The sequence below is a fragment of the Chrysemys picta genome, chromosome 14 (assembly GCF_011386835.1).
Source record: "Chrysemys picta bellii isolate R12L10 chromosome 14, ASM1138683v2, whole genome shotgun sequence".
NCBI lineage: Eukaryota > Metazoa > Chordata > Testudines > Emydidae > Chrysemys > Chrysemys picta.
The window spans coordinates 20,942,668-20,965,629 of record NC_088804.1 but is presented as its reverse complement, the minus strand read 5'-3'; the positions used below and the strand labels follow the sequence as shown (position 1 = coordinate 20,965,629).

The window sequence follows — 22,962 nt, the reverse complement described above, 5'->3', positions numbered from 1 at the left end:
CCACCAGGCCACCCAGTACATTAACCGAAAGGGATACTTTTCCATGGTGCTGCAAGCACTGGTGGACCACAGGGGACGTTTTACCAACATCTACGTGGGATGGCCGGGCAAGGTTCATGACGCTCGTGTTTTCAGGAACTCTGGTCTGTTTAGACGGCTGCAACAAGGTATTTACTTCCCGGACCACAAAATAACTGTTGGGGATGTGGAGATGCCTATAGTCATCCTCGGGGACCCAGCCTACCCGCTAATGCCCTGGCTCATGAAGCCCTATACTGGCGCCCTGGACACTGAAAAAGAACTCTTCAACTACCGGCTGAGCAAGTGCAGAATGGTGGTGGAGTGTGCTTTTGGCCGTCTCAAGGGGAGATGGAGAAGCTTACTGACTCGCTGTGATCTCAGCGAAACCAATATCCCCATTGTTATAGCAGCTTGCTGTGTGCTCCACAATCTCTGTGAGAGCAAGGGGGAGACCTTTATGGCGGGGTGGGAGGTTGAGGAAAATAGCCTGGCTGGTGATTACTCACAGCCAGACAGCCGGGCGATTAGAAGAGACCAGCGGGAAGCGCTGTGCATCCGGGAGGCTTTGAAAGCAAAGTTCCTGAGTGAGCAGGGTAACCTGTGATTTTATAGTTTGTGTACTGAGAAGCTAAACCTGCCCCCGTTTCTTTACCCAGGTAATGTTGACTATCCTATCCAGTTACATACCCCCTTCACCCCCCCTCCAACACACGTGTCGAAATAAAAATAGTTCTACTTTGTTAAAGCACACCGTTTTCTTTAATACTGTTTTAGCGGGAATTTTTTAAAACTGGGACGCAGACTGTGGTGCGGGGCGGGTCTAGTGTTGTGATGCGAATGCAGCTTCTAAACTCAAGGATTGACAGGCTCCGCTGCGGTGGGATGCTTGTTTCAACGGAGCCTGTCACCCCTCCTGATCGGGACTGTGTGTATGGGAGGTCTATTTGACTTTGTGGCAGGGGGAGGACGGTTACAGATCCCATGCTGTGTGGCTCTGTGATCCTGTCTAAGGACCGGCGCTTAAGATCTGTAACTGCCCTCCCCCGCCACAAAGTCACAGAGCAACCCACCCCCCCCAACATTACATCAAAACAACCTCCCAGACTAACCGGGGCAACTAGTCACTGCATCACTGCACTGTGTATGTGCCCTGCTGCTGTGCCTGCCCCCGACTATGTACCCTGCCAAAGGAGACTGTCCTGTCCAATTTCCAACCCCCTTTCCCCTCCTCCTCCAAAAGAACATGATTGAAACAGTAGTTAACAGAAACGAATTTTTTATTATCAACTACACATGGCATTGGGAGGTGAAACTTGGACGTGGGCTTGTGTCAGGCGGGAAGGAAAGAACTTTTCAAATTTTGGGAAATGAGAGCCTTCTGCTACTAGAGCTCTCTGCAGGGGTGGAGTGAGAGTTAGCAGGGACTCTGCCGCCTCTCCTTCTTTGCACTTTGGGTGAGGTGGGTATGGGACTTGGTGGCGGGGGAGGGCGGTTAGAGATGGACTGCAGCGGGGCTCTGTCCTCCTGCCTCCGTTCCTGCAGAACATCCACAAGGCGCCGGAGCGTGTCCGTTTGCTCCCTCAGTAGTCCAAGCAGCGTTTGAGTCGCCTGCTGGTCTTCCTGCCGCCACCTCTCCTCCCGATCCATGTTGGCTTGGTGCATTCGGGTCAAGTTCTCCCGCCACTGGGTCTGCTGTGCTGCCTGGGCTTGGGAAGAGGCCATAAGCTCAGAGAACATGTCCTCCCGTGTCCTCTTCTTCCTACGCCTAATCCGCGCTAGCCTCTGGGAGTGTGATTCCAGGCTAGGTTGTGAGACAGTCGCAGACGGGGCTGTGGAAATGGGAAAAAGGGAGTGAATTCCTCTGAAAGATAAATGTAGTTGTGAACAAAGAACATAGTCTTTCTCTGTGAACAAGACCATGCACAGCACCTTTCACATGCGCACTCAGCACAAGGTCGAATTCTCGGCCTTCGCATTCTGTGCCTGGGGTCTTGAACAGCACATTTGAGAAGCGAGGCAGCACAACGGAATTTCTGTTGCAGGCAGACATGGTAAGCCGTACACTTGTGGCAGTTTAAAACTTTTATATTACCACTGGCCTCATTTCACATTTAAATCAATGTCAGTCCCTGCTGCCAGCAATCCGGCAAGCGGGAACTCTGCCCCTGTCCCACCCCCTCGCGGCTGTCCCCGGGAATGATCCCTTTCGGCTGCCCCTCTCCCGCCTCCACCGCGTGGCTGCAAACCAGCGGTGACAGTTCTGTAAAGGAACGGGAAAGCAGTCCCAACACTAACATTCCCCTACCTAATTAAAAGCAGGTCACCATGGCCGACATCACCCTGATGAGGATCTCCGAGAGCGACAAAGAGAGAATGCTCCGGGAAAGCCTCCAAAGACCAGGGCCGTATGCCGCCCTGCTGTGCAGAGCAATGATTCCCGAGTACCTGATAATCTCGTGGCGCGGCAACGTGTCGTACTTCGGAGGACCCAATAAGGCCGCTCTCCCCAAGAACCTCATGCAACGGCTTTCAAGTTACCTCCAGGAGAGCTTCATCGAGATGTCCCAGGAGGATTACTGCTCTATCCCCGCACATATAGACCGCATTTTACTGTAGCTGCAGTAGCAGGGAATACACAGTAGAGCGGCTTGTGCAGGACAATCACTGAAAACCGGACATTGCTAGATTTCTTTTCAAAACTTGCACTGCCCCTTACTAAACCGTTAAGCGCCTAGGGCACACTAATCATGAACAACCCATTCTTTTAATTGTTAATATTCCTGTTTTGTTAAAAATAAATGTTTAGATGTTTACAACACTTACTGGCTGATCCTTCACCAGATTCTGTGTCCGGGGTAATGGCTGGGGACGCTTCGTAGGGGATCTCTGTAAGGGTGATGAAGAGATCCTGGCTGTCGGGGAAATCAGCGTTGTGAGAGCTGCCAACTGCCTCGCCCTCCTCATCTCCTTCCTCATCTTCCCCGTCCCCTAACATGTCTGAGGAACCGGCCGTGGACAGTATCCCATCCTCAGAGTCCACGGTCACTGGTGGGGTAGTGGTGGCGGCAGCACCGAGGATGGAATGCAGTGCCTCGTAGAAACGGGATGTCTGGGGATGGGATCCGGAGCGTCCGTTTGCCTCTTTGGTCTTCTGGTAGCCTTGTCTCAGCTCCTTGATTTTCACGCGGCACTGCGTTGCATCCCGGCTGTATCCTCTCTCTGCCATGTCTTTAGAGATCTTCTCGTAGATCTTTGCATTCCTTCTTTTGGATCGCAGCTCGGAAAGCACGGACTCATCGCCCCACACAGCGATGAGATCCAAGACTTCACGATCAGTCCATGCTGGGGCTCTCTTTCTATTCCCAGACTGCACGGCCATCACTGCTGGAGAGCTCTGCATCGTTGCCAGTGCTGCTGTGCTCGCCACGATGTCCAGACAGGAAATGAGATTCAAACTGGCCAGACAGGAAAAGGAATTCAAATTCAAATTTTCCCGGGGCTTTTCCTGTGTGGCTGGTCAGAGCATCCGAGCTCGCACTGCTGTCCAGAGCGTCAACAGAGTGGTGCACTGTGGGATAGCTCCCGGAGCTATTAGCGTCGATTTCCATCCACACCTAGCCTAATTCGACATGGCCATGTCGAATTTAGCGCTACTCCCCTCGTCGGGGAGGAGTACAGAAGTCGAATTAAAGAGACCTCTATGTCGAACTAAATAGCATCGCAGTGTGGACGGGTGCAGGGTTAATTCGATTTAACGGCGCTAACTTCGACATAAACGCCTAGTGTAGACCAGGCCTGAGACTTCCATCCTGAGCATTGTAAAGAGCTAAAAAAAGAGAAAAAGTCACCTACACCAGAATTTTGCAAGTTTCTTTTGGGCAACATGAACAATTCATTGAAGTGACTTTTGGTTACTGGCTCCCTAACTTTGTGGGCAGCTATTCAATATGTTGCCTGGATAGACTAGAGATTTCTTTGAGTAGACGAGGCTGGGGTTCAAAGTTAAAGGCAATGACAAATAGAGACCAAAATGTGTCTAATTAAACTCTCTACCATTTCCCCGCTCTGACACCGAGATCTTAGTAAACTCAGGAACAGCTTTCGAAGCCAGTGAGGCCAGAAATCGGAAGGGAATCAATCTGGCCAGATTCCAGCCAATGATTGTCAGTGCCTCAGGTTTCGGGTGCCCCAGGCGGGACCCATTAAAGCGGGCCTGACTTTTAGGAAGTCCTGAGCACCTGTCCTCTAAAATCACCCGTGGCCGGCCCCTGGCTGCGCTCAGGCGAGGGCTGAGATACGAAGCGGTTTGTACCGTCTAAGGAAATAACAGCCCGCCTCAGGCCGAGCGCACTCACTGCGGGCGGGAACTCCGCTCCCTGCCGCGCGCCTGGTCTGCTTCAGCGCCGAGCGGGGCCGGGCTGGCCGCGCCTCTGCGCCCAGCTCCGTCCCCCCGCCCTCCCGCCAGTCCCCGCCTCCCCGCCGGCCGCCCGCTGGAGGGGACAGGGCGGGGGACGCAGCCCGCCCTGGAGTTGCTCCGGCAGCTCGCGCAGAGGCTGCAGAGCGCGACTCGCCTTCCCAGCCGGCGGCGCCCAGCGAGCGGCTTCCCGGGTGCGCCCCAGCCCCGCCGCGGGACGGGCAGGGATGGCGCGTACCTGAGCCCTGCCGTGCCCTCCGCCCAGCGCAGCAGCCATGCCCGGAGACCTGCCCTGGCTCAACCTCTCCAGCCGCTCGGCGGCGCTGGGCAACGCGTGCGCGGCCGGCGCGGGGCAGCTGCTTCAGCACCACGGCCAGTTCTCCGCCGGCCTCTCGGTGCTGCTGGCCGCGCTCATGGGGCTGCTGGTGCTGGCCACCGTGCTGGGCAACGCGCTGGTCATCCTGGCCTTCGTGGTGGACCGGAGCCTCCGCACGCAGGGCAACTTCTTCTTCCTCAACCTGGCCCTCGCCGACCTCCTGGTGGGTGAGTTCCGCCCCCAGCGGCGCGCCCGCGGGAGCCGGACCCCGGAGCTGGTTGGGACGGCCAGGGGCCTGGCCCGGCCCCGCGCTGGGACCCCAGGGCGATCCTGAGCGCGCGGAGAGCCAGTCCCTGGGCGCTGCAGCCGGGGTGGGGACCGGCCCCGGGCCCGGCCAGGGGGCGGGGCAGCACTGTGCCCAGCTGGGGCTGGAACAGGTTAACTCCCGGGGCAGGGCGAGTGCAGACCCCACCTCACGCCACCTTTCCCAGGGGGATAGGCGCCCAGGCTGTACGCTGGGGCTCAACCACCAGCCAGCTGGCATTAAACGTTTGGGTCCTGCCCCGCTGGAAGTGCCGGGCGGGTTAAAACAGGAGTACGCGGAGCGGGGGAGGGGGGCAGGTGGCGTCGTGCGGTGCTGAGCTCTCTGCCCGCAGGTGGCTTCTGCATCCCGCTCTACATCCCCTACGTGCTGACGGGCGAGTGGAAGTTCGGCAAGGGCTTGTGCAAGCTGTGGCTGGTGGTGGATTACCTGGTGTGCACCGCCTCCGTCTTCAACATCGTCCTGATCAGCTTCGACAGATTCATTTCCGTTACCAAAGCGGTAAGGGACAGAGCCCTTCCACCTGAACCCCGGCCCTGCCTGGAGCTCCACGCCCCTCGCTGCAGCAGCGCTCAGCCTGGAGGTTAAGGGGAGACTCCTAGGTTAAAAGGGATAAGATCGGACCCGCTAATAAAGGCAAAGGAGAATGCGGGTTTTGAGGCTGGTCAGCACGGTCTGCATTACCACTGCTTGCCAACCGTGCTCCAGCCAACTCACGGGGACTGAATGCTACCTTAGCAAAACAAAGCAAGGCTTAAATTGATTTGGTTTGAGTCTTCAGTTTAGGAGGAACTGAATTTTAACAGTTCACAGAGGGATGCAGATTAGTTGCCTAGAGGCTAGGTTAGAACAAGGGCAGGGAAGTCACATTCACAAGCAGTTGTACTTGTCTGTGCAAGGCGTGACAAATACTAATTAAAGGCCACAACAAGCATGTGAAGCAGGGAAGTTCCATCTCCCTCATTTTATAGCAAGTCAAGGACCAGCATAGGATTTCAATTCAGGTTTTGGGCCCCCACACACCCACACCTGTGACCATTGCTATAGCCCCCACTTCCCTCAATATTTGGGCATTCATTGAAATACACATTGTGGCGTGAGAGTAGTCATTTTGCAGAAATAGCTTGCACCTCTTTGCATGGCAGTTTTCCTTTTATCCTTCACGGCATTGCTTTTATTTCTGATTTTGTTTGGGGAGACAGTAAGATTTCCCAAAATATTGATTTTAAATCCATTGTTTATTACAAGTCACAGACTGAGGTAGTAAGACAGGTGGGGAACTAATAATTTTTAGTGATCATAGCCTGTCATACCAAAATTAAGCATTACAGCCTTTCCTACAGTTTAGTAAGCATTTACATAGGTATTCTGTAAACTCAACTCATCACTTGAAAATGAAATTTAAGTTACTTAACTAATCCCACAGGAGAAAATATAAAAACTAAGAACAAAAATTCACTCCCACAATATCCTACAAGCAGGCATCATAGCTCCTACAACGAAACACATGCAACCTCTAACTGGGGCTAGAAATATGATCCTTTCCTCAAGAATACATGTGTTTTGTGCCCTCCACAGCTCTTAGTAATGGTGCAAGGTGCAATTCTTTGTCCACAGAATATGGACAATCAAGCAGCTGGAAGGGGGCCTATTTTATTAAATGGTGGGTGTTGGAAAGGAAGTTGGAGGAATGACTTTGGTTTGTTACAAAAATGAAACCTTTTCTTGCTAAACACACTAAGTGTGCCCAGCAGGTACAACAAAAATAAAACAGGAATCCTTAACATTGTAGTTATAGGTTATTGAATTGTTCTGGGGTGCATGAACATAATTTGTTATGTTTTTCATTGCTTAGGTGAGTTACAGAGCTCAGAAGGGGATGACTAGAAATGCCATATTAAAGATGATAATCGTATGGATTGCAGCTTTTCTTCTCTATGGACCAGCCATCATCAGTTGGGAGTATATTGCTCAAAAAACTATCCTGCCTGAAGGAGAGTGCTATGCTGAATTCTTCTACAATTGGTATTTCTTAATGATTGCTTCCACTATTGAATTCTTTACACCTTTCATTAGCGTTACATACTTTAACTTAAGCATTTACATCAACATCAAGAAGCGCACTCCCATGAGAAATGAAAACCTAGCACCTGGTCAAGAGGACTGTGAAACAAGTTTCCAAGGGAAAAAAAGAGAGCATGTAATATTTTTTGTAAAACCTACTGACAGACAGAGAGATAAGAAAAGGAGAGCTAGTAGCCTTTCACCCACTAGACCCTGCGGTTCAAGGCTCAGCCTATGTAAACTTGATAACCAGTCCCTAGATTTTAATGTCGGTCAAGATTTACCACCCTTACAGGTGGATGTTGAGACTAAACAACCCAGGGGCAGTTTTTACAGAGCTATAGAAAACGTTTGCAACACTACAAGAAGAACAGACATTGCCAACAGCATGGCAAACAGAGTTAGACTTTCCCGGGACAAACGAGTAGCCAAGTCTTTAGCAATTATTGTCTGTGTGTTTGGTTTGTGTTGGGCTCCTTATACACTTCTGATGATCATTAGAGCAGCTTGTCATGGGCAATGTGTGCATCATTCTCTCTATGAGACTTCATTTTGGCTTCTGTGGCTGAACTCAGCCATTAACCCGGTTTTATACCCACTATGCCACATGAGCTTCAGAAAAGCTTTTATAAAACTGCTGTGTCCTGGTAAGGCTAAAATTCATCCCCACATTTTTATGTAAAAATGTGTAAGGAAAACAAGCATGTTATGTAGAAACACTACTTGCTTCTAAAAGGAACCTACTGGTGCTGCTTTGGTTTAGGTCCATGAATTAGGACTATCAATGGTTACTTTAAGTCAGGGTAGGCTTAGGAGAATTTAAAGATCAATAAAAATATAACTCTCTCTGATTTATTTGTAACAGTGCAATGCTAATGCATCACAACCAGAAAGTGGCCCTAGCTAGTCTGTTTCCATTCAAAGCAGAATGACATGCAAAAAGGCAAACAGCATTCCTATGGAAAAAGTAAATTAAGAGTTTGCAAAGTCTTTCTCCTTTAATACTTTCAGGTGTTAACAGGTTAGGATTTTTTCTTAAAATATTATCTGTAACCTGATAAAATTCCCTGTAATTACTTTGCAATGATAAAGGGTAGATGACATCTGCAGGCCACAAAAATACAGAGTACAGAAAGTAAAAATACTGCAAGAATTAATGTAAGTTAAAATATAAAGTCTAGTTTGAAAAGATCTATTTTTCAGAAAGAAACTGATTAGATTTACAGTATTTTTATCCATCCACTGGTTTTATTCCTCCATTAAAATAATCAAACTGTACAGAGAAAGTTTAAGAAAACATACGCTGTGTGTGGATTTATCAATGTGTAAGCAATATTGCACCATTTATAAAACAACGCTGCACTAAGGACCGAATTAAAAATTCACTAAAGCTAATCATAGTCTCCCTTGGCTTAAGTGAGTTTTGGATAGGGGCCCAAATATCTGTGCGTGTTCTTATATAGAATAGCACACCTTCGAACTCTTGGGTATAATGCCATACCTAAAAAACAGCAGCCTATTTTATACCTATGTACATCTATAAAACAGAGTTAAAACTAAGTGAATACAGAACAAACGCGAATGAATAAAATGCATTTGGTAAGTAAGGGGAAGGTTTAACAGTTATTAACCCTGGATGGGGGTGGGGGGGAAGAGAGAGAGAGAGTGTATGTGTGTATGTATGTATATATATATATATATATCTCCAGGGTTACTACTCTAAATATGAATATTGATGTGGCTTATTATTGGGCTATTGAGAGAAGAGATTAATAGAAGGAAGAAAAATGTGGGCAGAGAGTCTAATTTTAGTTTTTCTATTGTGTCATGTTAGCAGTCTGCTAGTACAGAGTCCAGCATAATATCAATGGGCATTAGGGTCAAAGGTGCAAAGAAATATAAACATGTGCTCCAATTATGTGTGGTAGCATAAAAGTATATATTTACCCTACAGGCATCTTTTTAAATCTATGAACAGTGCTTAAAGTGATACTAAAATGTTTTTATGAATCTCACTATCCACAATCATTGTCTCAAATAAAAATTAGTATTAGACTAAAATTGATTTCCTGCTACTGCAACATTTTAAGTCAATGAAAATATTTGTAGACAAACAGATATTGGTTGAAATTCATTTTTAAACACACACAAATCTTTCAAAGCCTAGTTATATACAGTCAGATCAGACACATTCAGTGAAAATCCAGGGAAACCCCCCCAAAATAAAAAACAAAGTAAAAAAATACAAACATCAAGTCTGAATCTTTCAAAACGTAAATCCTTTTGCAGATAAAAATGGTTTGCTTTTTTAAATACGGTGTCCAGTGGCCTATCAGAAAGTTACTAGTGTTAAGTGAAAATATTGATACATTAGGCCCAATACAAATCCTTACTAGTCTTTTACTCAAGTCCACTCCCATCTCATCCAGTAAAGACTGTTCTCCCCAGAATCTCTACCCTGGCGGGGCTTAGGAAATGGCAGTAGGAAGAAGAAAAAAAAAAGACATTGAAAATATCTCCCCTTTTCTCAAATATTTGTAAGGGATACACTACCAGTCAAGCACTTACGTTATTTGGAGCAAATCCTGTCCCTAGAAAACAGCCATGCTGTGCACTGAGGCAGGTAGGGGAGAGAGAATGACCACTCCATAACCAACGAGGTAGTTGTGTAGCTCATCTAGATAATACTTTGTCCTGCCATGAGAGCAGGGGATTCCTTTCCAAGCCTATGAAATACCAGTCCCACCACTCTTGCCCTCCCCTAAACTTATCTGTGCAGTGAAATGCAAGAAGCACCCACAGAAGACAGATCCACAGCATGCTCCCACCAGAAAGATATTGCAGTGGTTCTGCTGTGTTCAGGTGTGTCTGCGTTAATTTGAGAGGTGAAAGCAGGATTTGGCTTTTTACCTCTTCAGTTCTCTCATCTTTCTCTCCCCACCCCAACGGGGAGAGTCAAATCTCGCTGGACACACTGAATGCCAAAATCACTTCTACACTTTAAGCACACTGATCTGAGCAGTGAAACTCATGAAAGGTGCAGTTTCTTAGCTTGCAGGAGAATGTTCCCCCATGAGCTTCCTCTGTGTTGTTTTGCAACTACTTCCCCATTGACAAACTGGAAAAAAAAAATCAGTTGGTGAATAGCAGTATTCATATTTGTCCATTACCATAGCAGACATACATGTTAATCAGCTGTTATGACCCATCTTGTATTATATGCAGCCTGTGAACCACTGGTTTTGAAATCTGTTACTTGTAAAAACTTCCATTAAAAAAATAAGTTTACTGTAAATGAATTGTCTAAGTCATAAAATAGCCTACTTACTTAATACTTATACTCTGGCTCCAGCATACATGCTTACTTTGGAGACAGAAGCTGATATGGTAAAATGGACCTACTCCCAAGACTGTTAATTGTGCTCTCCCTTGGATATGCTTCATGAAGATCTAGCAGATGGGCCTTTAGGACTCCTCCTATGAGCAGGATAGGGGGTCTGTATTGTAAAACAATGGGTGGTTCTTATTTCTTAGCTCCACACCACCACCTACAAACTCTTACTATAAAGATGACTCACTAAACTTTTTAGAATAGAGTTTGCTAGAGCTAGAGAATAGAAGCGATGTTCACACCTTTCTAGCATAGTAGTTTGTAGACAGACTGTTCTTGGAAGGCCAAAAGATGCCAACAACATTAAACTTTTCCATAGAGGGCACGACTGGTGCTTGTAATCAGTGCATCTCTTGCAGATATTGAGGCATAGCGTAAGGTATCCTTTCCAGAGTTTACTATTAAGCAATTATACATTTAAATAAAGGCACTTATCACCATAGCACAGAATCTGCAGTATCAAACCATCTGCCTGGATCACCAGAGATTTCTAGGTGTTCTCCCACCAGCATCAGCATGTCACAGACTTCTATACTCACTGCCCAAATGGGTCCACTGCTGCTATTTGTACAAGACTAATAAAACAGTTTTTGGTAGGTGTTGGTGTTGATTATTAGTCCTTAAGTTGAGTTAGGACCAGGCAGAGGACAGATCTTTTAGTGGAATTCCCTTGCAGAATGAGACCACCAAGTTTCTTACACAGACTGACTTTAGCAGCTGGCCCAGTAGCCAATTTTGTAAGTCTCCTACATCTACTTATATTTTCCTCACCCCTTAACAGCCTTCACCCAAAACACCCCAGCTATCTGGCTGTGTACTTTCTTTAGATTCTAGTGGTGTATTTTATTGTATGACAGATCTCACAAAAGGGATTCTATAAAATAAAAATATATGTACAACTTTCAGCCAGATGCTGATAAGTGAATGTATGTTAGTGTTCTTGGCTGAATTCTGATGTTAGGTAGCCATTTTATAATCCTGCCATCTGCATTCACTGGAACACCAGTGTACGCTCTCCCCATTAGTTTGAGTTAAATGCACTTAGATTTTTATGACCCCACCTGCGATTCAAGAAATTTACTTTTGCTTTTACTGTAACAAACATTAAATACAACAGCAGACAGACATAAAACCAGAGTTAATAGCAACTTTATTGTTTCAATGGTGCAAAATCATGATACTGAAGAAACTTGTGTAATGCATTTTTCCCTAAATTTACAATGGTTATACATATACACTATATAGATCACAATTTCTCTATTTTTTTATACTATCTGGAACAAAATTATCTTGATAAATATGCCCTGTGCACAGTACTGGCCCTCACTGAATGTCACAGAGCCCTAATATGCAAAATATAACTTTTGTTTCTGAGCATGGTGTTTTAAAACTCTCCAAACATGCATTAATATATTCTAGTTTTTAGGGAAAATATTACACTTAGACTTAACTTGCACTAAAAGAAAAGCTCAAGCAGAATCCAACAAACAATAGCCCCCAAAATCAAACGCTCCATTAAAGAAAAAAAAAATATATCAGATCACTTTGAGATGGATAGCCACTGCCAGGTTAGAGTTCCATAGTGCTACAGAAGCGACAGTGAACATGACAGAAAAGACAGGTCAGAACATGGAATAAAAGAGCCCTCACATGTCACATGAATTTTAAAGAAACAGGTCCAGTCATGCTAACATGATCAAATCTATAGTTGCTGGTCCAATCTGAACACCTTTTAAATTTGTTAACATATTGAACGCAAGTGTTTGGAAGTGCTGAACTGAACACATCACATTTAAATGAATTGTAACCTAACTTGGCATTTCTGAAAGGCACAGTCTATTAAATCTATCATAATAAAAAGACATACTGTGTGTAAATGGAAAGACAGAAATAAGTACAGTGTGTGCATGTCTGTGCAAGTGTGTCTTCTTTAAAGGACAAGACCTTCGTAAATTGGCCCTTCAGATTCTGGTGATTCCCTCCTCAAACGCAGGTGCTCCAGTGTGTTATGAAAATGTTTGTTAATTTGTTCCGTTTCTTCAGTAGATTCAAGGTTTGGAAGGTCTTCTCGTATCTTTTGTATGAGCTGATTCAAAACCTGAATTGTCACCTACAATAAATATATAAATAGTAAATTCTACTATTAAATAACTGAGCACATTTAATAGAGATCCGAGTTCTTTTCACCCACAGACTTTTCACCCACAGACCCACTTGCCTCCAAGTAAGTGCAGTTAGGGCACAAGAGAGCTAGTCTTGTAGCTCTACCACAGGCTTGTGAGAATGATTTTGTACCTCCATTTACCCATCTTTAAAATAGGTACAATGCTTCTTACCTCACAAAAGTCTGCAAAGACTAATTCAGCAACATTAAAACACTTCAAAATCCCTTGTAAAAAATTATAGTGGCAAGTTTATTCATTTCTATTCGCTTTTCTAATAACCTTAGAATTAGAGCAGCTTCTATTGTAGAGAAAGCAGTCCCCGAAGTCTGGGATTTTCAATGGCACTTAAAGGAGTCTGGCATCCAACTCACTGGAATTCAATGGGAATTGAGCATCCTTAGGCTCATCCAAAAACCCACCCTAAACTTTACGTAAAGTAAAAGCCATACACAGGGAATCATTTCATCCACTATTAAGTGCAGCTGCTTCTGGGGTGAAGCACAGCAACTATTTAACAAGACAGTACTACAGAACAGAAATCCTGAAATCTACTGGATTTAGCAGATCATTGTAGTCAGATGTAAGAGAATTGATTTTCACAGCAGGATCTACTGAGAGCGTCAACGCAGTTTGGGCAAGCCAGAGGAAAATGCTTCAAATAAATCACAGAAAAGATAGGTCCTCTGAAACTAAGTTTTGAAGTTGTGCATCTTGGAAGGGTATGTTAATTAAGTACAAAGCAGCCTCTGAAGTATGTTAACCACTGAAACCTAATTAGGCAACAAACCCATGCAACCTTATTTCGCAGTAATATCACAAAGCATACAAAATTCAAAGTTACCCCATACTCATTTTCACAATCACATACCATATTGTATCTGAAATCCATTTTAAGTCAGTACAATACCAGAAGCCCTACTGATAAGATAAAAGTTTGCATCTGAAGCAAATTAGAACCAGTTCTCTCCCTGGGCAGAATATCTAAACATTCTCCTCTAACAGTTGTCTTTCCCCTGTCACATACATACAAGCAAGATGTACAAAATTAAACATGCTATCTACAACTAAATTAAAGTTAAACTTTAGGAGTTGAGTCTTAATAAATCACTTTATTATCCAGCCTTAGCTCCTCACCCCTTATATTCATCTTCACTTAAAGTGGCTAGTGGGTAATACAAGAATTTCTACTGAACATCTACATTTTATATTATAACCTGCTCTACACCTAAAAATTAGGCTGACCTAGCTACAATCACCCAGGGCTGTGAAATTTTCAAATCCTGTGAGATGTAGTTAGGTCGACCTAATCTCCACTGTAGAATACTTCCACTGACCTAGCTATTGCCTCTCGGGGAGGTGGATTACTTACATCGACCAACAATCCCTTTCTGTCAACATAAGAAGCATCAACACTACAGCAGCACAGCTCTTTCCTCCAAGAAACTAGAGACAAATGGCACTTGCAATAATTTAGAAAAAAGGGGATCTTTTTCACAGACATAGAACTGATTCACTACTTTGTCGTCAAGCAAAGGCAATACTAAGTAAACGGTGCTATGGGATGCATTTAACTCACATCATTAGGAGAGTTGGGTATAAATTGTAGTGCAAGAAAAACTTCAAATAGGAAAAATCCTATGGTTCTATATTACATCTTCACTTACCGCATCATTTTCCTTTTCGTAAAAATAGATGTATCTGTTCAGAATTTCTATAAAAAGCTGAACTTGGAGTGAAGGATCCATGCACTGATTTGCTATCTTTAGAGCCTTTTTCAAGCATTCCATTACTCTCTTTCCTCCATGAAGCTAAAGATAGAGAAAAACAAAATGTTTATATATAGGGACAAATGTAAGCCTCCAACACCATTCCAACCAACACCTGAGTGGCCAACAGTCAAGAACACCTGTGTACCAGGAATCTTGTATAGCCTGAGCACAAGGACATGCAAAAACCTACATAAATTCACCCACCTATTAAGAGCATTCAAGCACTCCTTGAGACAGGACTACGAATGCACCCAACACTTCTTTTTAAAAGCTTGATAAAGTGTTCTGAGACAGTAAATATAAAAAAGTGTACACACTTGCCTAATAGCATCCACTCTAGCTAAAGTGGCAAAAGCTTTCATTATAAACCCTATGTGAGTTTTTCATCATACTAAAACTTTCTGAAAGAGTCACCAACTGGGCTGAAGTTTGTTGCTTGACCTTTGCAGGAAGGGGCCTTTAAAATTTAGTTTGAGAAAAATCCCTCTAATCTCCATGTAGTTGAAGGGTTAAATTTCCCCCTTTTAAAAAATTTAATTACAATCTCTTCTACACATGAAACAGGACTACAGTAAAGTCAGACAAGTATGAAACTTGGTCAAGTCCTCAACAAGGATTGCTGCTTTGGAGTTTTGGGGGGGAGATTCTGGAACCCACTTGGTCATTTTGAAAGTTACTTGCGCAGAATACACAATAAAATAAGTCTATAAATGAACACTTCAATATGGCACTGCGGCTAATTTAGTACTCATTTCTACTCCCATTCAAGTCAATAGTTTTTTCTACTGATTTTAGGCAATACGGCGTCTGTCCTTAACTGCATGCTTTTCAAAATTTGCACTATTCAGGTGTTCATAACTTTTTAGTTATAGAGCTTACTTTACTTTGTAGTTCTCATCAAGCCAATGTTTAGGAAAGTCAGATTTAGTTGTTTTGTAATAGAGAATATAAAACAGACTTTACATCATAGCTTATCTAAGATCTTCATAGACATGAAACCAAAACTCTTTGGAAAGAGTCAGACACCCAAATGCTGGGAAAATATCTAAAGTTTTTGTGAATATGCCCTCCTACCTCCTCTCCATTTTTGTCAGTGTTTCTGCCAGACCAAAACAGGTGTGCACAAGTGCTTACAGCCCGGCACTGGTCTGGCTTCTTAAGCAGCTTTGAAGCTGCCAGTGCACACTGAGTCCTCAAAGGCTCATGGTTCTCCTCACTGAAGCATTTCATCCTTTCAAATGTTCCAATTATCAAGGTGATTGCAGCCAGCTGTGCTTTTGAATCACTGATTTCATCTTCATACAGAGAGAATGCCTAATACAACCAAGGGAAGAGATGAAACAAAGTTACAATTACTGTTCCTTACATCATTATTAGCAAAGGGAATGTAAGTGTGTGTTCTAAAAGATCTCTGGAGCTTTGTGGGTGGAATTCCATACATGCTTTTAGGCTGAACACTTAGTAAACAGGACATAGATTAATTCCTGCATGGATAGAACCAAGCTAGAAAGCCAGAAACTGAAAAGAAAAAAAAAACAAACACAAGCTTGTCTAAAGCAGCCACCTCCCCCCACCCCTCCAGTGACTACTACAAGTCATCTTTAAAATACTCTCAAAGCTTTACTAGAGCTTTGTTTAACCTTTAGTTAAAATGGCTGCTTAAGACAAGGAGCTTCCTATTACAGACAGCCCTTGGTGCAGGCTCCACTCTATATCCAGAATAGGTAAAATTGCACAGGGGATGCTAAAGCCAGTAAGGGGTAAATTAGTGACCCTGCGTAGTAAGTCCCACTGATATGAATGTCCAGGATAAAAACTATTTGTAAAGCGGCAATGCAAGTGTCTCATGAGGAAAAGACCCTCTTATTTAAAAAGACTAGGCACATGCACACACACCTGACAATATCAGTCTCACTTTCATAAAACAAGATTCTATACACAACTTTTAAAAGTCCCATGCCACCCACAATTAGACAGTGACACACAGCACATCCTGCATGTCTCAACTATCCAGATCTGGCATTGGAGACACAAGGCAATACTTTGGGGGGGTGGGGGGGCTTTCAAACAGTTATCAAATAGGAAGATTGAGAGAGAGGTGTTGAGGAAAGAATAGGTTGGCCTCGAAAATTCATTGTTTTCCAGTAATCTGGTCAATGTGCAGTAAAGTTAGCTCAAGGAGTTATTCAACAGGGATCTATAAAATAAATGTGGTTCATTTTCAGATAAAAGGACCATCTGAAATAAGTTTTGTGGATTTTAGCGGCAAGACCCAGTATGAAAACTCAACACTGCAACTTCTGAAGCTTATTGTAAATGTCTTGGGGTTTTGCCACATCAGACAGGTAGCTGGACCTTTGAACTAAGACTAGAAAACTTGCTGAAGCAGATTTGAGGTCAGAAGAAGCCACATTCTCCAATGAAAGGACTGCTGGAGCAGCAGGTGGCACTACTGTGCTCCAGAAGTTGTTAAATTAAAGCACTCGTTCAGGCAGGGAGAAGCTAGACTTAACATGGGACTGAAGGAGTAAAAGGGAAGATTCAGGGGTCCTCTTCCTGAAGAGGATCAGTTGCTAGAATCACACCTTCAGCGATCTTTGTAGTTAAATGTCAGATTTAATTTCTATAGCCAACCCATAACAAAGACAAAACTAGCCACACCAAGATTTTAAAGCAATGCAGGCCAAGAAAAATATTCAGCAACATCATTGTTACCTGGGACATGAATTCATAGGCCACCGTTTCGTGGTTTTCAAAACCAATTTCTCCAGCAGCCAGTGCTCCTTGGAGAAAAAGCCGCAGAGGCAGCTCTGCCAATTCTGCTTTGATTAAAGCACTGATGGTCTGATGTGCAAAAGAGAAGATCTTCTGGCATTTCTTTTCCCATTTGTCATCCTAAAGAAATACTGTTAAGTCAAAGCTTGGACTAAGCCATCACAACAGCAAGAAGAGTAAGATTCAGGAGAAGAAAGTAATCAAAACATGTTCATCATTACTCTTATTCTCTTCCTCTCTCAACTGATCTCACTCAGCTTTGCACACTAATTAAGAAAGCAGAATGTTTAATCACGTTAGAGCAGGTTACCGCACAAAATCTGTTTGCACTACTGTATCCTGGTGTAGAATTCTCAATGGTATTTCACAGAAAATCTTCCATTTATGACAGTTCAAAAGTAGCACTAAATATCACCTTCCCCACCACATTTTGGAGCTTGACTTTCAGAAATGTATACCCACTTTTGAGGCACAGTTACCATGTTTATGCTTAATGCTCACAAGCAAGTCAGCCCAACTACAAAACAGTGAATGTGCACATGATGTAAAGAAAAGAATTGTGAACAGGGGTCATTATAAAATATAATCTTAAATTACATAACAGATTTTGATGCTCACCCTGAAAATATTTTGATGAGAAATGTTCTAACATCTCCAATACCAACCAACAACATCATACAAAGTGTGGAACAAACATTTTACTGCAACAAAAAGGTCTTTGGATGAAGTGAGATTGCTAGTTTTCAAGGGGCCAGAGTGGAGTAAACTCTGTACATACTTGAAAAAAATTCTGCAAGTTAGTAACTATCACATTATAATTAATCTGAGAGAAGGAATTATTTGCTTTCAAAAGGGCTAACATTTTTAAAGATAGTTTATTTTAACTTTATGCACTTTTAGAGCTGCAGGTATCTAGCCTGATTTTAAGTAGCAATTTCATTGCAGTCACCTGAAGTATGCTCCCTTAATCATTTGCTGCATGATATCAGGGCATTAAAGTCAGCCACTTCCAGTCTCAGAACATAATCTAGAACAGGGGTGGGCAAACTTTTTGGACCAAGGGCCACATCGGCACTGCAAAACTGTTTGGAGGGCCAGGTAGGCAAGGCCATGCCTCCCCAAACAGCCTGGTCCTTGCCCCCTGTCCCCTCCCACTTCCTGCCCCCTGACTGCCCCCCTCAGAACCATCGTTCCATCCAACCCCCCCCTGCTCCTTATCCCCCGATTGCCCCCTCCTGGGACCCCTGCCCCTAACAGCCCCCCGGGACCCCACCCCCTATCCAACCCCCCTCTGTGCCCTGTCCCCTGACTGCCCTGAGCCCAGACCGCACCCCCCCTCCCCCCCGGGACTCCCATGCCTATCCAACCTCCCTGTCCCCTGACATCTATCCACACACTGCCCCCCGGGACACCCCCCCCCCCCCACCTCCCGATCCTCTGACTGCCCCGACCCCTATCCACACCGCCAACCCTGACAGCCCCTCCGCGGGATTCCCACACCTAACCAACCCCCCCTCTATTCCCAGACCGCCTCCCCCCAGAACCTCCGCTCCATCCAACCTCCCCCTGCTCTCCATCCGCTGACTGCCCCTCGGGGTCCCCTGCCCCTTATCCAAACCCCTCCATCCCCCCCTTACCATACTGGTCAGAGCAGTAGGAGCTCGCAGCCGCGCGGCCCAGCCACGCTGCCCGTCAGGAGCAGCAGGCCAGAGCGCTGGCAGTGCGGCGCTCTGCGGCTCCAGGGGGAGGGGCCGGGGGCTAGCCTCCCTGGCCGGAAGCTCAGGGGCCGGTCAGGACAGGCCCGCGGGCCATAGTTTGCACACCTCTGATCTAGAACTATCCAAGTTTACATCCAATTTTTGTTTCATAAAATTCTGGGCTAACAATTTCTTAGCTAGGAAACTGAGTGGATAAAACAAACTTTTATTTCACTTGGCTGCCTAAGAAATTGGATTTGCTTTCTTATTTAATATCTGATTTGAGAAGATAAAGAAATCAGATTTTAAAACCCTGTATCAAATTTTGAACTACACAGTAAATTTTAGACAAACAGAAAAGATTTTTAGGAGAATAGGACTAGAAGCAAGTACACAAAGTGTGCATAACTCACCACTTTGGAATTCTCCTTGTAGCGAAAGGCAAGCTGGTATGCAGCAAAAACCAAGGGTGCCAGTGTGAAACGAATACGTTGGTTTCCACCTGCGCCAAAGTGTTTCCGGGCAGTGTTTAAAATCTAAAATGAAAGGACTAAAATTATTTTCATAAGCCTAGAGATATTTTCACATTTGCCTTTTGGACCATATAGTGGTTTATGCCTTTAGGAATTAGGGAATTTTCAGTGAATGAATACAAAACTGGCTTTAGACCTCTCACATCAAATCTACTAATTAATACCGCAAAGGTCCATTGAAAAAGATTCCAGAGAGCAATTTAAAACGTTGTTAAAAAACACACTGTGAAAGTGCTTGCACAAGTGCACTTGTGCATAGCCCCTTCTGACAAAGCTGTTGACTGGAAGGAGTATTAAAAGTTGAGAACCTAAGGTTGAGAGCATGTTTTAAGCACAACATATGCACAGGGTGAAAGAGTGGGATCAGAGAACAGCTTGCATATTTATAGAGAAAGCAGTTTTTCAATGCATATTGAGATTCACCTTCAAGTTACTTCTTGTTTGTAGTTTTTGTATAGAACTCCAATCCTAAACATCTGTAGATTACTTTCCATTTCTGCAAGTGCTGATAATTGCTTAACATTTAAATATTCCCACAGCCACACCACTAAACATAGTTGTCATTTTAAGTCTCAGAAGGTGACCCAGAAATGGGTACTGAGTTGTGCAGGATCATTCTGTGGCGGTGTCTTCACTGCAACAGAGACTAGTAATTCAAGCTAGCAGAGAGGCCACCCTGCAAAACCCTCAGCACAGAGCGATTGGATAAGCAGCTAATGAGCTATGTCCTGTAGCTATATCCCGACTGCGTTACTAATTCAAGCATCAGCAGCACTTGAGCTTTAATCCACACACAAACTGGCCAGCTAGTTAAGGTTAAAGCACCACTAAACTCTAGCTTAATTGTGTGTGAGAGTGTGGTGACAGGAGTCAGGTTAAGGACAACACTTGAGTTATACCTTGAGCTAACACTGTAGTGAAGACAAACACGAACTTGGTATTAATCTGTCAGAAAGACAGGAGGACTATTCTTAAATAAAATAGTGCCTTTTAACAACTACAAAAATTAGCTTATTCCTTTTGTTACCCTTTTTGTTTGTATTATATTTCTGATACACTCAAGGCATTGATCCATTGAATGGTTCAACGAATGGCTCATTGAATGCTTCTTGAAGTGAGGAGAAAGGTTTCAGAATGTGAGCTTCAAAGGGACCCTCCCTGTGAGGAGGGAGAGTCCTAGAGCCTGGGCTCCAGCCCAAACCCAAATGTCTACACCACAGTTAAACAGCTCCTTAGCCCAAGTCCAAATCAGCTGGCCCAGGCCAGCTGCAGGTGTTTAATTGCGGTGTAGACATACCCATAATCTCTTTGTGTGACTCAGCACAGTGTGACCCTCCTCACACTGTGACCAGCAGAAAAAACAAACATACTGTCATAAGAAAAAACGGTTCTGGCTCAAGATTGTCTGGTGTCAAGTCAATACGTTTCATTTTACCTGGTCAGGGAGAATACTGGAAGTATGGAGCAAAGTTAGCCAGTGGATAGAAAATTTAAATACAACCTGATAGGTTACAGGTGAGTTTGGTTAAGACTAGTCACCCCAATAAGCCGCATAGAATAGGCAAAAACTTAGCTTGACTGGCTGAAGTGTATTCCTCAGATCTGCATTTTATTTAACATTTAAGGACACAATTATGTCTATATTTATAGTAGACACCTAGCCCATATAGATTTGGCAATACTGCACGTTGCCTATGACTAGATAGCACAAGGGGATACATTCTCTGAGTGCCTCTATGTTCACATATACCCAGCATACACTGACACATGCGAGACGATGCACAGATAATGTTTCTTCAATTTCAAACAAGACTGAAGGCCACTTCAGACTACTTTGCCCATATGATAGAAATTTTAACAGCTGTAACCACTCTTGGACTTCTGCAGCACCAAGTTTTACACAAGAGTCAACCTGTGTATAGGGAAGTCTAAGTGCTCTCCACCCTAATCAGTATTATTAACAAACTAAGATCTAAAAATTAGTTCCTTTGCTTACAGCTTACATTAGTTCCTTTGCTTACATTAAAATGTACCTTATAAACAAATGATAGTCTAAGTTATTACCACAGGTGGCATGCTGAAGAGCATGGAATGCACGTGGAAGTGTTAAAACCATACCAGATATTGTTGATCAGGGTCATCTGAATGTAGAAGATGAATAAATCTTCCCACAAGGCTCTGCTCATCAGCAAAGTCCTCAGGGTCAGGGTCTTCGGCAGGCTGATCTGGTTGGTCCTGGATCAGTGTTGATACCAGATTCATAATTGCATCAACCTGTAAGGAAGGCAACAAAACATATCCAATCAGGCTTAGAGTGGTATCAAACATGTAATAAACCACAAACCCAAGCCAAGCCCATTCATTAGATCCTACCAGCACAAACAAGAGTTACTGATCAGGAACACACAAACTCTTTACATTACTATTTTAAAAAGCAATTCACAACACCCAAAGCACACTGGGAAAAGAGACTTCATTATTATTTTAAAGATTCTTTAGTTTATCCTGTTCTGAAGGGTGACCCTCATAATACGACAGCACCCACTCTGCATGAACAATAGATTTCATCTCTTCAAGTGTGTGTAAGGTACTTTTTTAAAAACTTGTTTAAATACCTTAGATTAAAACAAAACAATGGTAAATTTGCTTTTAGCTAGAGACTTTACGTAGTCCCTGCCGCACTTAACTTACACTCATTAATTAGCCAGTTTCCTCTAATCACATCTTGGAGGTTTAGGCACAGTGGACCAGGGAGATGAGTGAAAACGACCTAGATAATTTTGGAGGGGGAGTGTAACTCTACCAAGTATGGTAAAGAAAATCATGTGCGAATTATGCTGTGGTTAGACTGTGGTTTTGAGACACACACACCCTCACCAGCCACATGAAGTCAATTAGTGTTGGTTTCCAAGACTTCACACAGACAGAAAAAACACTGAAGTTTGCGATAGTTAATATGTAGCTGTATCTTTTCATACCTGTTCTTGGGAGACAATTACTGTATTATAATCCAGTACATTGCTAAGCACGTAACAACTCATACTCTTTCTGGACTCATAGTCAAAGTACTCAAAGAGCGGATGGAAGTGCTTTAGTTTCAGAACTGTCAGGATATTGTTGTAGGTATCAACCGGGATCTTTAAAAGTCGTGTTAGCTCTTTCGAAACAGCACTGCTTGTTGCAATGCTAGAATATAAGTAGACAGTAAAAAAAAAAAAAAAAAATTAGAAATCTCATATGTTTACCAATATTTAAAAAAAAATAGTGAAAGCTAAAGGCGGAAATAAGAGTTTCACAACAATGTACACCTCTACCCAGATATAACGTTGTCCTCGGGAGCCAAAAAAAAAAAAAATCTTGCCACGTTATAGGTGAAACCGCGTTATATCGAACTTGCTTTGATCTGCCGGAGTGCGCAGCCCCACCCCCCCGGAGCACTGCTTTACCACATTATATCCGAATTCGTGTTATATTGGGTTGTGTTATATCGGGGTA

At 43.9% G+C, this 22,962-nt stretch overlaps 3 protein-coding genes across 3 annotated transcripts in view; 1 reads left to right on the top strand and 2 right to left on the bottom strand.

Annotated features, from left to right (window-relative positions):
- Positions 1-1,280: 1,280 nt before the first annotated feature.
- Positions 1,281-3,550, bottom strand: LOC135975673 (uncharacterized). The gene is made up of 2 exons (XM_065567619.1): positions 2,845-3,550; positions 1,281-1,850 (listed from the first exon to the last, which is right to left on the bottom strand). Exons 1-2 carry the CDS (start codon positions 3,419-3,421, stop codon positions 1,375-1,377), a joined length of 1,053 nt encoding a protein of 350 aa, XP_065423691.1. The 5' UTR covers positions 3,422-3,550; the 3' UTR covers positions 1,281-1,374.
- Positions 3,551-4,575: 1,025 nt separating this feature from the next.
- Positions 4,576-10,269, top strand: LOC101937164 (histamine H3 receptor-like). Its single transcript, XM_008166982.4, has 3 exons — positions 4,576-4,978; positions 5,408-5,574; positions 6,929-10,269. The coding sequence occupies exons 1-3, from the start codon at positions 4,711-4,713 to the stop codon at positions 7,817-7,819; spliced, it is 1,326 nt and encodes a 441-aa protein (XP_008165204.2). The 5' UTR covers positions 4,576-4,710; the 3' UTR covers positions 7,820-10,269.
- A 1,392-nt stretch (positions 10,270-11,661) lies between these two features.
- Positions 11,662-22,962, bottom strand: part of VPS35 (VPS35 retromer complex component) — a 39,252-nt gene continuing 27,951 nt past the window's right edge. The window contains exons 11-17 of the mRNA XM_005289854.4: positions 22,446-22,653; positions 21,586-21,741; positions 19,348-19,470; positions 17,178-17,357; positions 15,537-15,776; positions 14,358-14,501; positions 11,662-12,638 (exon numbers count right to left, since the gene is read on the bottom strand). Of these exons, the coding sequence (XP_005289911.1) occupies positions 12,459-12,638; positions 14,358-14,501; positions 15,537-15,776; positions 17,178-17,357; positions 19,348-19,470; positions 21,586-21,741; positions 22,446-22,653 (1,231 nt within the window). The 3' untranslated portion in view covers positions 11,662-12,458. The remainder of the gene's footprint in view (positions 12,639-14,357; positions 14,502-15,536; positions 15,777-17,177; positions 17,358-19,347; positions 19,471-21,585; positions 21,742-22,445; positions 22,654-22,962) is intronic.

Excerpts from the sequence above, each read along its gene's own strand:
- LOC135975673 (XM_065567619.1), bottom strand. The coding sequence starts at position 3,421 with ATGCAGAGCTCTCCAGCAGTGATGGCCGTGCAGTCTGGGAATAGAAAG. Across the intron at positions 1,851-2,844 it reads ATCTGGTGAAGGATCAGCCA|CCCCGTCTGCGACTGTCTCA; the intron begins GTAAGTGTTGTA and ends CCATTTCCACAG.
- LOC101937164 (XM_008166982.4), top strand. The coding sequence starts at position 4,711 with ATGCCCGGAGACCTGCCCTGGCTCAACCTCTCCAGCCGCTCGGCGGCG. Across the intron at positions 4,979-5,407 it reads CCTCGCCGACCTCCTGGTGG|GTGGCTTCTGCATCCCGCTC; the intron begins GTGAGTTCCGCC and ends CTCTGCCCGCAG. Across the intron at positions 5,575-6,928 it reads TCATTTCCGTTACCAAAGCG|GTGAGTTACAGAGCTCAGAA; the intron begins GTAAGGGACAGA and ends TTCATTGCTTAG.